The sequence below is a fragment of the Phyllostomus hastatus genome, unplaced genomic scaffold (genome assembly GCF_019186645.2).
Source record: "Phyllostomus hastatus isolate PE091 unplaced genomic scaffold, TTU_PhHast_1.1 phas_contig_58, whole genome shotgun sequence".
Lineage (NCBI taxonomy): Eukaryota > Metazoa > Chordata > Mammalia > Chiroptera > Phyllostomidae > Phyllostomus > Phyllostomus hastatus.
In genome coordinates, this window is record NW_025333916.1 from 4815470 (window position 1) to 4831044 (window position 15575).

The following is a 15575-nucleotide window of genomic DNA, read 5'->3' on the forward strand; positions in this document are numbered from 1 at the left end:
TACGAATGGTTGATGTGATTCTTTAATTTCATATTGAAATGACAAATAATTTGAATATAATATGTCAATCCTAGACAATTGAATAATGTTTTAAGTTTAATTGTTTTTTTCCACTTCACATTCCATTTCTCAGCTCATACCCTTGTACTTTTGGCTTCCGCTCTCTTCCCTTGCAGGCCCACACCACTCCCTTCAACCAAACTGGGGAAGTGTGTCTCCTGTGCAGGCGACGCTCCGTGCCACACTGTGATGCTGCCCCTGGCGGCTGTGCAGAGTGCAGCCTGCACAATTCCTGACCTGCTCCGGACCGCCCACCTGCACCTCCCCCCACACCTCCTACCTCTCTGCTCACTGGGTCTCTTCTCCTTTGCTCCGCTTTCAGATTCCTCCTTCAAGGTCTGATTACAGACTATCTACACTGTTTCTATCCTCTCTTCTCACTGCTTTCTGTCTAAAAAAGCCATTGCACCCTCTTCTGTAACCCTAAAGCACTCCAAATTTGAATACAGCTGTATTTAGTCATCTGCACTGGTCTCTTGCCAGATGCAGAAATACCACACTCAAAGGCAAGAGCCTGGATTTTCACATCTTTGTACACCCAGCTCCTAGCACAGAACTTCAACTTTATCAAAGCAACACCTGCATGTGGTTTAACATGTCAATCTCTACTGAAAGTCTTTCCTTCTCCACCCCTCCCAAGCCCTAGTCCTTGCTACACATTTATCAGTTTCATGGCTATTTAAGCCTATTTAAAACTATTGTAAAATGTGTTAAACACATATAAGAGGTAAGCAGGCACAGTTCTATTTAACACCTGGATATATGCCTTCAATGTTAATAAATAAAGCAACTCTATAACAGTGCCTCTATAGTACTGGTAAAGTACCTTAGAAGCCCATGTGTCCCTTCCCAATGAATCCTTCCCTCGCTCCGCACATTAATCTAGCTCATTTCTGTTGTAATCATTCTGATGCTTGTCTTTATAGTTTTACACCCTATGATACCCCTAAGCCACAGGTGGCAAACCCAAGGCCCGTGGCTGGATCTGGCCCTCCACCTTGTTTTATTCAGCCCAGCACCGTGTTTCTACCCAGTGGCAGTGCCAAACTCTCGCTTAACTGTTAAGGAGTAGTTACATTTATACAGTCCTAAAATTACATTCTGCCCTTTGAAGGCAACTGTGAGGCTAATGTGGCCCCTGGTGAAAATGAGTTTGACACCCCTGCCCTAAGCAATACATGTTGAAAAAGCAATACCAAATAGCAACCTAGCTGTGTAAGAAAAGGGCAATATTGGAAATAGATGAACTGCCCCAGGAGGAGGTGAGCTGAAGGGGGAGGTTCAGCTTCCCTGGGAACTTACCAGAGGGGTGGCCCTGAGGGAGCCCTGGAAACACAGGGCACCCCATGGTTAGGGAGGCCCTTGTGCGGACAGCTGAGGGGTGGCCCCCAGAAATAAGGTCAACAGAAGTGAGCTGCTCAGCATTTTCGCTTTGTGGCCCACCTCCAGAGGCTTTCAGGAAAAGGTCAAAGCACACGCCACTTCTGTGGGGGCGGGGGGCGTGTTCTCCCACACCCCTCAACTGGCTGGTGTGTGTGGTGTGGGGAACAGCAATGTCTCTCAGCACAAGACAAGCAAAGTACAGGCAGGGACCTGCTGCGGGCTCATTTGGGCATTCTGTCCTCCAGTTTTAAAAAAGGAAACGCAACAGGGAGCTCCTGACGTGGAGGATGACTGCTCCAGTCTGCACCGGGTGCCCTCTATGCGGGCGCCCAGCTTTCTTTCTGGGACTTACCTCCCGTCACTGTCTTCCTAGGGACTCCATTTCCCTCTCTCCAGGGTCGAATCTTCTGTTTCCCACACCCTGTATACATTTGTTACAGCAGGTTTTTGTTACAGCTAAACTGCTGTAACAAAAACATAAAATTATGCTAGGAATTTATTTCTCATAGCAGTCCAGAGGCAGGCAGGTGGTTTTGCTCTAAGAGGTCTCATCAGCCTAGGGGCTGCATGCACCGCCTGCTCGCATCCCATTGGCCAGAGCTTAGGCCACAGCCCCAGCACTTGGCTGCAGGGGAGGCTGAGCACTGGGGGCCTGGGCTGGGAGCCCCTGTCCGGCTGAGAGGCTACACGCAGGCAGGTCTACACCAACAGAGACTGAGGGAAAGTAGCAGATCGTGTCTTTCTCTATCTCAGTTTTTATTTCAGAGGACCAAATATCCACCATAGGTTTTAAGAAAGAGAGAATGGGAAGCAAATTTCTTGAAACCTTGCTTGTCTGATGATATTGTTATTTTGCCCTTGTGTTTGATGACAGTTCCACTGGATATGGCTCCCAGATGGAAACTTTTCCTCTGGAAGTTTGAAGACGCCTCTCACGGTCTTTTGCTTTCAGTGTTGCTGTTAAGAAGACCAAAGCCACCTTAAACTTAAAAAAAAAAAGTCTGAAGCCATTCTGATTCTTGATCACTTGTGGATGACCTATTTGTTTATCTTGGTTTTTTTTGCTTTCTACTCTGGGAGCTTACAAAATCTTCCCATGGAGCCCTGTGCTCTGAAATGTCACAGTGATGCGCCTTGGTGGGGGCCTATTTTCATATGTTAGGGGTGGACTTGGAGGGCTGGAGGGCCCGTAGGAAACTATCAATTTATTTATGGACACATTCCTCCCCTCCATTTTTCTGTGTGTTCTCTTTCTGGAGCTCCCAGTAATCAGATATTGGCTTTTCTGGATTTGTCTTTTTTCTATCTCATTTTTCCCCCTGAGGGATTTACTCATCTTTGTCTTATTTTTCTATTGAGTTTTTAATTTCTGATATCATGCTTTTCATAGCCAATAGCTCTTCGATATTATCTGAATGTTCCTTTTATAGAATTGTTTTTGTTTCATGAGTGCAGTGTCTTCTCTCTCTGATATTTTGATCTTGTTCTTTCCAATTACAATTTTTTTTCTTATTTCCACAAGTTCTCTTGTTCTCAATTGTTTGCACTTTTGTTTTACGGGGGCAATCACTTCTCCCTTGGGAGATATTAGTTATAACTGAGGCTGTCTTCTGATGCCTGTATTCCCTCTCTTCTCCTTGAGTCCCTATTTTTTGTTTCTGCTTTACACGTGAAGGCCTCCCAATGTTCTGTGTTGAACATTTGAGATTTGGTTGTCTGTAAATTGTTATGGATGACACACCAAAAACTGGCTGGAAGATCTGCGTGTGTGAATTGGGCTTCACCACAGAGATCTGGTGGAGATGTTACCTTCTAAGCAAGGCCTTCCACATCACCCTACTTAAAAATATCACTGGAATTCCCCATGCCCCTTCCTTGTTTTAATTTTCTCTAATTTATTTATCACCTAATATATTGGTACTTTAGTTATTTTGTTTACTATGTGTCTTCACCACTCAGATGTGAGACCCTTGAGGCAATGCATTTGTGTCTATTTACTGCTGTGTCTACAGAATTGAGAAGACGATCTATAAATAGTAGGCACTTCATAAATATCTGCTAGGTGTTTGAATGAATGGATATATGAATGAGTGAATGATCAGGTGCAGATGCCCCAAGCGATAGTTCCTGGAAGCTTTTCTTTTGAGCCATTCAGTCTCTCCTGTTCCTCGGTTCAGGGTGGGGGTTGTGTCTTGCCTCCAGTTTTGGCTGCCAAGCAGGGGAAAGGGGTTTGGCAGCCTCCGGTCAGGTAATCTCCTGTTTTCTGCCAGCGTCTTGCAGAGTAATTCTGTGTGAATTGCAGGGATAGAAAAACGATAATCCAAAGAGCACTGAGAGGTTGGCAAAAGGGGTTGGCAGGGGAAAGCAATAAGAATAACCAGGCAAAAAATGCAAGGCAAAGCTCCACTCCTTCTGTTCACTTTGAAAAGCAAGTGACTCAGTCCCCCGTGCATGTCTCATTTTAGTAACTGCCTGGCTCCGAGTGGGACAACCGGCAGTCATTCCTCCCCATTCAAGGCTGTCCAAAGGTGGTGCTGAGGGGACACAACAGTCATGGGTGATCTGTGGGCCTATGTGGCTTAGACCACACTATTCATATCCCCAGTGAGTAATATTAGGCCATTATCTTGACACTTGGATGTTAAGAGAAAGCCATGCTCCCTAACTCGCTGCACCATAACACTTATTAGTGGTCCTGGAACTATTTTAAAGAACTGGGTTCCTGAGACATTTTAAATACAATTCCTTTAGTAAGTGATATTTTCTTATTAAACACATAGAACATTTGAAGGGGCGGAATTTAATCTTACTAATTGGTGAAAAAGAATTCTGGCCTGGTCCCTTTAAGCACAAGTGATATTTAAATGTGGGTCTATATCTACACAGAGATTTCTATTTCCTGTCCCGAGGTGACTTTCCTGGCGAGCTGTGTGGAGCTGCAGAAAGAAGGGTATTAGGAGAGCCAATGAAAACACAGAACTTGTGTAACCTCTCTGGGGTGCACCTAGTACACCTGGGGCTCTATTCCCAGTGGGTTCCACCTCCCAGCCAGCAGGGCTGGGGCCTCCGGCCAGCACCTATAGCTGAGCTTTGTCAGAAGAGAGCAGTGCAACTGCCTTCTCACTTGTGTGTGCCTTGTGAAACTTGCAATACTTCATACCTAAGGTTGCAAGTTGTTTTTAAGGTAGGGATTTTGCGCTGTCTTTCCTTATTAATCTTCCAAGTCACTCTGAGGAACAGGTATGGATGCTCTTTAACACAATCTGCCCCGGTTCTAACTAAGGGTGTCAAACGGTGACCAGAGAGGATCCACTCTGGGAATGGAGGACCAGCAACACCCCAGAAGGCCAAATTAGATCGAGGACTCAGCTTGAAGCTGCTCTAAAAAAATAAAGTCTATTAAAGAACAAAACAAAAATCACTCTTAGCCTCACCAAACCCCACAGGCATATACACACTCTCCTTTTGCTGAGATGTGGGAAGCAGGCAACAAAGGATGGATAGTGTCTCCCAGAGGGGCATCTCCAGCTTGAAGAGGTGACGCTGGGCTGGGTTATGTAAGCTCCTAAGCAGGAAAGCTCAGCCAGGCCCTGCACCCAGTCTTACTCTTTGGACCTTCCAGATGTACTAAACCAGCGTCTGCGACGTGTGATGCAGAAGTGAATGTCTGATTGTCCTGGCATTAGCGGGGGGGCAGTGGCAGCAATGCTGGACAGGCTCTGAGCTTGTTGAATTTACTCAGAGGCACCCCCACAGGCTTGCCAGCTTTACCTAGGGACATTTCAGAGTCTTTAACATGCTAGTGCGAACTGTGAATTTCCAGCGTAGTAATGAAGTACCCATTATTTGTCAAAGCTTTTAACTAGCTGTCTTTCTTCAAGAAGCACTAATCAGAATTTGTTAGAAGAACAAGCACAGAAAATACTGATTTATTTCCCTTTCACGTCCCTCCCTTCAGTTTGCCAAGCCTCCCTTGCTTTCCGTGACTAACACCACTGCCGGCAAGAGATGCTCACCAGGTGCCTCACATCAATGTTTGGCATTTTTTCCATGTCAGCATCTCCTAATTTATTTATTATACTTTCAGCTGACAGCTGGCATAAGTCCTGACGTTCCCAATAATGACACAAAATCCATCAAAGTCTTCATCTGCTGGTTCAGTTCAAACATTATTGTAACCCAAATTCTGCGCCACACGCTGTTAGAGCTCATTTATCAACACAGTCCTAAGCACTGGTAACTGCTTACAATGACATCCTTAACACTGAATTCTTTCAGAAAGTCCTACATCCTGGGACTATGTTCACTGCTGCAAACACACCACCCCCAAGGCAAACACGCACACCAGGGTGTTTATACTTCCTGGAGTGTAGAATTCCATGGTCACCAGGCTGTATTGTGGGGGTGATGTGAAGAGGGAACTGGTGAATAGGAAATTTGCAAGAAGTTCACAAGGGGGTGTGCAAGGCAATTACCTGGAAACCAAAATTTTCAGTGTTTATCCAGTTCTACTGATCTTCACTGAACTCATGTCACTGGTTTATAGTGATTATTGAACCAGTAAGAAAAACATTTCTGGCTACTCATGTCTTCCTTCCTTCCTTCCTTCCTTCTTTAATCTTTTTTTCCTTTTTTTTTTAAAGAAAACACAACTTTATTTAGGCACAGTCTATAGCTCATGTAACTCACTCATTTTGGTTGTACAATTCACAAGAGAATGTTCATCTAAGCTTCACAGTTGCTATAGGAACTGGCCCAAGAACATGAAATCCCTGCTCCAAGGGTAGATTTCTATGGCTTAAAAGCAACATGGACTAAATTCAAATCCTGGTTAGGCTATTTCCTAGATGTGTGCCTGTGGGTATGCAAATTTATCCAGTTTGGGGTCTTACTATTGATATTAATATTGATATAGAATTGATATTAATGAAATTAACTAATTAAATTAAAATAAATTTAAATGAAAGAGGATTAACAGAGAAATCTCACCTCCTGGCTATGGGGGGTGGAATGGGTTCTATACCCAGCTACCTCTCTCTCTGACCACTTCATACCAGGATATGCTATTTGTTTTCCAGTCCTCAGCCTTGGGTTATTTATTTCAAATATTAACCACAAGGGTGGAGTGTTAACCAATCACAACATTTAAAGAATCATGATCAGATTACACCTTTTAGTAGTTGTTTAAGAAGGGAGTGGAGGGAAGGGAGTGGAGGTAGGGTAGGAGTAATGACCTTGATGACTCCTTAACCTTGGAGTTATCCGTGCAAGGAAGCTCCCAGGGGCACGTCCAGTTTGTTCTTCTCACAAAGCCAGCAGTATTGTAGCACCTTCACAGGGAGCTTCCATCCGGCCTTAGCTGGGTTAATTTACATTTTTCTTAGAATGCCCCTGGAAGCTGTTTGCTGGTTGGCAGAGCATGGGGGCTTTGGAATCAGGTTCCAACTCAGATATTTATTAGCTGCACAACCTTAGGCTTGTACTCACTGTGCCCATTTTAGAATGGAGATACCAACAGCATGTGCCCCATGGGATTGCTGGAATAATGTGGTGATGATGATGATGATGCTGATGATGATTTTTACAGAGTGCTAACTCTCTGCGAGACACTGGTTTCAGCATTTTATATGTATCACTTCCTTTATGCCTCCCAACAAAACTATGAGGTTACTACATCCATTAGCTTCACTTTATAAATGAGCAAAATCTAGAGAGAGGGGTCACTTCATCTGTCTGAGGTCACACAGTAAGACACGGAGCTAAGTCAACCTGGGCAGTCTGCTTTCTTTGCCCGTGTGATCACCCCACTGGACTTTCTGTGCTATATTGTCTCTTCTAAAAAAAAAATAATACATGAAAAATGCCTGACACTTAGTAAAAGTACAGTAAATGATAATGCTGAAACAGTAAATATTACTTCAATTTCCCCAGGCCTCCCCAACCCATGGAGTTCACACAAACAGTAATAACGGCAAGTTCGCTTGATCATACCTCTGCCTGTATGGTGTGCGTCTCTATGTTTCTCCAAGTTACTTCTGGGGCATCTCATTTGCTTCTCCTGTTCTCCTACACTTGCCCTCCCCAAAGGCCCTGCCCTTGAAGTCCCCTGAAGGTGAGGCTTCTTCCACTTCTGTTGCGAGTGTCCTCTGTGCCCTTTACAGAACTCACCTCCCTGGTCCCTAAGCAGACATGGTGGGCCTGGGCCATAGCAGTCAACACTGTCGCCTTGGAGACTAGTAACTCTGCTGGGCTCTCCATCACCCATGTCCTGTTACATTCAGCAGACATCTTTCTCTCCCTTTTTTAATTCTCACCCGAGGACATGCTCATTGATGTTACAGAGAGGAGAAGGGGGGTAGAGAGAGAAGGAGAGAAACATCGACTGGTTACCTCTTGCAAGCACTCCGACTGGGGACTGAACCCACGACACTTTGGTTTATGAGACAATGCTCCAACCAACAGAGCCACATTGGCCAGGGACAACGGGCAACTCTTAACCAACTATTATGTTTTGGAAATGGTGCCAGAGGGTACACAAAAAAAGAAGATACAAACAACTAGTATGTCCAGACTGGTACCCCAGAGCAGCTTAGGAACCCCTGATGTCTACTAAGGCCCCATATAAGATCAGCCTTTTTATCATATTCATGAAAAATAGTGAGGTTCATGAAATAGAAAGTTTTGTTGTTAATGGTGGTGGTACGCAGCTTAGGAAAATGCCCAGGCAATTCTTGACGCTTATCTACTCACTTTATTTAAATGATCTTTATATTTGAATTTTTGCCAAGGAAATGTCCTTTTACTTTCCTTGTAGTCAGGGAAAGCATCGGAACCTCTCTGGGGCACTGCAGCACTGCAGCCTGCTGTCCTCACCGCTGCTCAGGGTCCTAATTGTGGCCTCTCAGGGGGCTGTCATGTCCTAACTCACTCTGAGGTAGTTCGTTCTTCAGAGGAAGTTACTGTGAGTGTAGAAAACCACCCTGCTCCTCCTCCACCCAAGGGGGCACAAGGCCCAAGAACAATGATGGTTTGTCCACCCAAGTGACCATGCGGAGAGAATTAGACATGACATTTCCAAGAAAATAAAAATCATCCACATAAATTTAATGAAAACTGGAACTGAGGAAATCGTGGTTCTTTTTCTACAGCCTCAGTGTAACTGGAAGTGAAGGTGAAAGCAAGGTACTTGCAGTGAGGAGGAGGAAGGGAAAAGCACTCAGAAGTCTGAAGGCGACCTCTGTGAGGGGGGACAGTGGCCAATTAGTAATTTCCTATTGTCTGTGACAAGAATTCCTGGGGCTCATGAAACTGGGTTAACTAGACTTTGTCCTATAGACCTGTGGCTTAAAAAATTATTTATTGCCCTGACCGACATGGCTCAGTTGGTTGGGCAGGTTGCAGGTTCAATTCCTGCTCAGGGCGTGTGACTGGTTTGCAGTTTGATCCCAGGGTGGGGCATGTACGAGAAGCAACGGATAGACGTTCCTCTCTCATATTGATGTTTCTCTCCCTCTCTTCCTCTCTCCTTTCCCCTCTCTCTAAAAATGAATAAAATCTTTAAAAAATTATTTATGAATGTGCCTCAACATTGCTTCCAATTCTTAAGGGAAGTTGAATATTTTTTTTTAAATCAGAAAATGGAAGGGTAGACAATTTTCAGACAAAATATAGTATATTTTGACGGAATAGCAAAACCTGTCATTGTAAACAAGACAGGCACTAAGTCATAGATGAGGGACTAAGCTCAGCTTTAAGGAAAACGTACTGTTTTGGTTAGTTTGTTTTTGAGAAAGTATTCTCCTGAGGACCTTTCTAGTCCAAGTTTCCAACAAAAAAGGAGAAACTCAGATCCCATCTGCTTTCCACTTAATTTTTAAAAATAAGTAATATACAGGGTCCAGCAGAAGTAACACCTGCTTGAGTGTGGCTGGCAGGATAATAATACTGGTGTAATCATTTATAGTTTTAATTTGAACATTTCACCTGAAATGTCATATGATGTGCTTCAGCATGATATTGTTATAGAATTACATGCTTACAATTTCATAATAAAAGATTTTATACTAAACAAGGGGTATTATTTGTGCCAGACCCATATTGTGTCCACTAAACTGCATGCTATTTCCTTAAATGGGAGTAAATAAGAGAGCTCTCTGAAAACGTAAATAAGAAAATGTTGACCCTCTCATATTAGTGCTGATCATTAGTTCATTGCTGAATGTTTATCTCTAATAGTAGGGCAAGACAACTAAGATTTTGAGAACATAGCCAGCTGCATGCCAGGGGCATCATTTGCATACAGTTAAAGAATCGTTTGCACAAAGTCAACACTATGTTTAACACTGGCAGCCATTTTCCCTTCATCATGTGCATTAAGAACTTTTCTGTTCTCCAAACGCATCATGCTGCCCAGGGTGCAGGTGTCCTCAAGGATCATCTGTACATGTTCTGCACCCCCTCAATGGTCTAACAGTCGATCACTTTTCCATTCTATGTTCATTAACTCCCCAGGCAGCCAGCCACCCTGGTGACCTCGGGTCTCACACCAACGGACTCAGGCTGCTCCGGACACAGAGCAAATATTAAGTGTGAGCACACTTTCCACCGGCATTTGCAAGTTTTGACTCTTGTTCCAGCTAAGACAGTCTGACTTTTTCAATGCCATTTATTTTAGACACACAGTCTGTGTCAGTCCCTGTGCTTTGCAGAAGGTTAGAGAATGGGTCACAAAGATAATCAAGACATGGTCCCTACCCTCAAGTTATAGCCAAGTAGAGACCACTAACACATGAATTCCTAAAGTGCAGTAAGTGCCACAAAGAGTTAAGCGAATAAAGAGCTAAGAAAGACATGTGCAGAAACAACTAATTCTCCCTGGGAGAGTCATACAAAGCAAAAGAGAGATGATGCTTAAGTTGGGCTTTATGGATATGCAGGAGTTTGCAAAGTGGAGGGGGAATGGGAACCCAAACCAAGTCACAGGAATTGTATGAAGTGTGCAAGTGTATAGACAGTCTGGAAAGTCAAAGAAGAAAAGCTGAGATAGATTATGAAGGGCAGTGAAGACTATGGAGGTTCCCCTACGGGCGACAGGTCAGACTTGTGTCAGGAACACGATTCCAGTGGAACTGCGGAGGACTTTCTGGATTTAGCAGCCTTTACTGGCAATTTGGGAGCCTCCTGGGGAGAGACTATATTGCACAGTGCACACTCCATCCGCATGTTATGGCTGTCTGGTCTTTCTTCAGCTCCTATCTGGGCTCCTCAGCTCTAGAAAGTTCCAGATTCTTAACTCTGTTATGCAGAAGCAACACTCAAGCCTGCAAGTAAGAGGACTCACTTCTATGCTAAATAATTATCAAAACATTTTTTCATAAATAAAGGCAATTATTTTGTTAAGAAAAATTCTGGTAATACCTGTTAAATAAAATTTTTTATATAAGCTATGATGTAAATTTTTTCTCTCATCACATGCATATGAGTTATCTATAATATCAGCAGTTCTCTAAAAATTTTACATATAATGGAAATTTTCTGTGCAACATAATTTTACTTGAAAAACACAAGGCAATATTCCCAAATTAATTCCAGCATTTCAACATCCAAGAGAAAATAACTATAGAACACTATGGTAAACTTGTTTTTTAAAAAAGGTTTATTTGTTACAAAATGTTAAATACTAAAGCTAAAAACATATAAATTCAGATCAGGCTATATTAAAATACACACATACCCTTCCTTGCAAAATTATTAAAGATTGAATTAAACAGATGCTTTAAATAAAATAAAATACTCTTGAGGATATATTCGTATAATTAACTATATCAGTGTAGTGTAGTCTTTAAAATTATAGTTGAAAAGTTTCTCAGTCTCGGAGGTCAGATTTATCCAATTCTTTAGTTCTTTGCTACCACCCACTGTGAAGCCACCATGCTGGCTTGCACCGGATGAATTTCAGGCACATTACTGAAACTTTTATATTACAAGTCTACTCTCCTATGATATAAACACAGAATAGTCAGAAGTATGCAAAGGGTTATATGAGGTGAAAACCTGGTCTGGGAAAAAAAGGATTTAGTCCTACCAAACAGCATCTTCTCTAAGTAAAATGACTGGTAAATACGTTGAAGCAGAGATCAGCATAGAGCACACATTCATCTAGAAATAGTCTTTCAATTAAAAATAAAATCAAAAGAGCACTCATTTCTCCACCACAGCTTCTTTTTTAATGTCTTGTTATTTTAAATCCCGTTAATTCAAAAGTTTTAATCTAGATTGAAAAACTCATTTGATCACCATTATGACCAGTTCTGGAGAGCCGTCACATCTGCATAGATGGTAAAGGCCTTTCATCACGAAAACTATACACTCTGAGCACCCACAGAACACCACCTTGCAATTCAACTCCGGTCGAACAACCGAAAAACTAGATGTGGTCTCTTTAAATGTTAAATAGTATTTGTAAGAATATATCTTGCCTTTGAACTTTTATTTTTCAATTTCCTAGATTAAGAGTTACTGATTTAGAACTTTAAGCGCTCTAATTAACATAGGGGTAAAAATATGCTTATGAAGAACCAAATGCTATCACTGCATTTTAAAAGTTCTTGAATGTGAGTGAATTTCTAGAAATCTACCACAGTATCTATTCTTTACCATGCTGTCCATATCAAGTGGGATTTGCCAACAGCTGATTAACTCAAGTAATTAAAATACAAAAACCATAAAATGCATTATAGTAATCTTCATCAACACAATTCAATTAAAATCAGGTTTCTAGAACGAAATGTGTAGGGAATTTTTATTGTTTCACTCTGACAGTGCTGGTGTACACCCAAGGACTAACTGTATGTGATTCCAATATATAGTAAAAACTGTTAAATCAAACCTTGGAGCAGTTGGAAAACTATATGTATTCTAAAATAACTGGAAATTAAAAGAAAAATATATCCAATACTGAATTATTTTACAGATGAAAATGACAGTAACAATAGCATTCAGGTTTGCCATCTCTCAGTTTGTGGGCTTCCAGTGTAATTATTTCTGTTGACACACAATACAAGAGAATTTATAATTCTGTCCTCTATCCTAGTACCATTTTCTCTACTTGTAACAAGTCTTTCATTTCTAGCCTTTCTTTTAACTTACTGAGTAATCTTGAAGGACAAAATTCATGCTACTCATCATCAAATAACCTTGTGGTCCTCAGAAACAATCTAAGCTACCAATGTCCTAATCTTAGCAAATACACTAGAACAAAAACATCTGAGGCTTCGACAGGAAGTTCTCTAAAAACCCATTTTTTCCCATGAGCATTTATAAATACATATTAAAGTCACACTGGTCAGTCACTTTTACCAATATCCTGGTCTTTCAGAATGATCAAGAAAGTATTGGCTCATCTGTGACAGACAGGACCGTGAGTGTTTTAAAGATAACAAAAGGCGTTTCTCACTTGCCAGTGAGGTGGCCCCAGAGGCCCTTGGGTGGGATGAATTTCCCCAAAGATCCCAGAATCCCCATATGCTCTCTTCCCTTCAGAAAGCCTCCTGCTCTTCCCTGGACAGCGGTGCCTCTTTTCTGCTTTCAGGGACAAGGATGTTTGAGCGAGAAAACATAGTACCTATCCCGCTACAAGACCAACATAATTTGGGGGGAGTCCAGTACAAACTGAAAAGGCAGGGCCCTTCTTCAAAGATTATTACGAATTTCAAGACAGTGACGGCAGAGCACTGAACAAGCAGGGGCCCATTTAAGCCTACAGCCCGGTCCAGTTGCACAGGTGGCCTGGCCGTGGAGTCGCCCCTGTTTAGATTTCCTGCCTAATCAGAATCCCAGGGAGAAGACGAGGTGGCTCAGTTGGGTTGTTTAGACAAAAAACAATTTTTTTTTCATGATCATTCAAACGCTGTCACTGATTTGGAACTAAGTGTCATTTCACATTCAAAATCTCAGGCAACCTTTGATTCCTAAAGTCTCAGGTTGGTCAGTCCTCCCCTAGATTTTTCACTGCAGAAATAGTCAGACTAGGTCTTTAAATACCCCTTATTTTAACAGAGCAATTAGTCAGACATGATAAAATGTATTAATCCTATGTGGTTTTTTTAAGCTAAACATTTCTTAACTGGGGTGGGTATTAATGTCACTAAAGCAACAGGGCATCTTCAAGGGAATAAGTAGCTGTACAACAGCTTTACACGCTAGGGTAAAGCCTTAGATTTAGCCTATGGTGTATGTTGTTCCCTTTTGAGATCACAACAGTTTCTGTCAAAGAGAGCTAGTAAACTCATTAAGCTATATGGTAATTTTTTAACACCATAAAAAAAAATATACACACACACACACACACACACACACACATATATATTTTGTTTTTTAACACCCATGTTTCGGTCACAAGAATTTACTGGAACCCAGAGGTATCCCATTCTTCATAATAGTATTTTTGAAAAGTGTATGTATTTAAAGTACCGGGTTACATTACTAAGCAACGACATTTCCGGGAGTGAATATACTTCCTGTATTCCGCAAGCTGCTTCAAGTACATATTCGATGGCCATCTGTGCTTTTCAACAAAACTGCGTTCTTCCACTAAAATTTTTAGAAAAAAAATGTTAATTTAATATATTTTATTTAGGATCAAGTTTAGGCATTGTTAGTTTCTTATTTAATAGATGACATCCAAGCTCTGTTACACACTCTCTATACCTCCCTCAAGCCTTCCTAAATCATTGAATACAATTTGGTTATATCAGTTATCAGGATACATCTTGTTCATTGCTTCATTTTTTTTCATTTAATTGTTTTTTTTTCCTTTGTAGCTAACTCAACCTTTCAAACTCTTTACAACATTTTTTTCTTCACCCAAGGGAATTTTTTTTCCATTGCCTTTAGAGAGAGAGGACAGGAGAGAGAGAGATACATCGATGCACAAGAGACATCAATTGGTTGCTTTTTCTCCCGCACACTGAGCAGGGATGGAACCCACAACCTGGGTATGTGCCCTAACAGGGAATCAAACCCAAGACCTCTCAGTCTATGGGATGACACCCCAACCAGCTAAGCCACACAGGCCAGGGCAACCTTCCAAACTCTTTCAAGACCTCTCAATTTTATCTTCCACCAAGACAGAGTTATCAAATAATCTATGCATTCCTGCAGTGTTGTTGTTGTCGCTGCCCTGGAGACCTTTTCTTCAGAGCTTGCGTCAGACGGCTCTCTAGGCCAGGCCTGCTCCATGCTTTTGTGCTGGATCCCTGCACTGTGGACTCCAGTCCTTCACTTTGTTTATTCTCTAGTTTTGGTGAAACAGAACTTTTATTACACAAGGTGGCAAACACAAGGCCTGCGGGCTGAATGCGGCCCTATACCTTGTTTTTTATTCAGCCCAGCACCTTGTTTCTACCTAGAGACAGTGCGGAGCTCTTTGCCCCTAGTTAAGGAGTAGTTACATTTACATAGTCCTAAAATTATATTCGGCCCTTTGAAGGCAACTGTGAGGCTGATGTGGCCCCCCCTGAAAATGAGTTTGACACCTCTGCTTTATTAGCTTCCTGAAAAAGGTGAGTACATCAGAAGTATTTTTGCTTACGATGAAATGACTTCAATCTACCCTCACACACAATTTAGGATTTCATTTGGTATAGAATCCTAGGTGAAAAACTTTCCTCAGAATGTTGGAGGCAGCATGCCACTGCTTTCTAGTTTCCAGGGCTGCTAAGAACTCCACTACCATTCGGATTCATAGTCCTTGTTAAGTAATATGTGTGTGTTTTTTAATCCTGTAATGTTTTCAATTTTTCTCAATTTATAGTTGGTATTTTTACAGGTCTCAACAGCGTACCTTGTTCATTAAGCTGAGCACTTAACGGACACTTGCACTCGGCTGACCCAAGGCCTTCACTGCTAGGATAGACAACCTCTTGTATCATTTCTTGGTAATTTTCTCCCACTTTTTTTTGTATTAACTTCTATTATTCAGGATCTTTACCTTCTGGATTGAGCCCCCAACTTTTTTATTTGTTTAAACTTTCTTTCCTGTCTATCTTTTTGTCCTACTTTCTGGGAAATTTCATTATCTTTATCTTTCAACTATTTTATTAGTTGAGTTTTTTGCTATCATATTTCTAATT

The 15575-nt window shown here is 41.8% G+C and overlaps 1 protein-coding gene across 2 annotated transcripts in view; it reads right to left on the reverse strand.

Annotated features, from left to right (window-relative positions):
- Positions 1 to 11080: 11080 nt before the first annotated feature.
- Positions 11081 to 15575, reverse strand: part of RHOBTB3 (Rho related BTB domain containing 3) — a 51455-nt gene continuing 46960 nt past the window's right edge. For both annotated transcript variants that reach the window (XM_045847850.1, XM_045847849.1), the window contains exon 12: positions 11081 to 14034. In XM_045847850.1, coding sequence (XP_045703806.1) covers positions 13919 to 14034 — 116 coding nt within the window. In that variant the 3' untranslated portion in view covers positions 11081 to 13918. The remainder of the gene's footprint in view (positions 14035 to 15575) is intronic.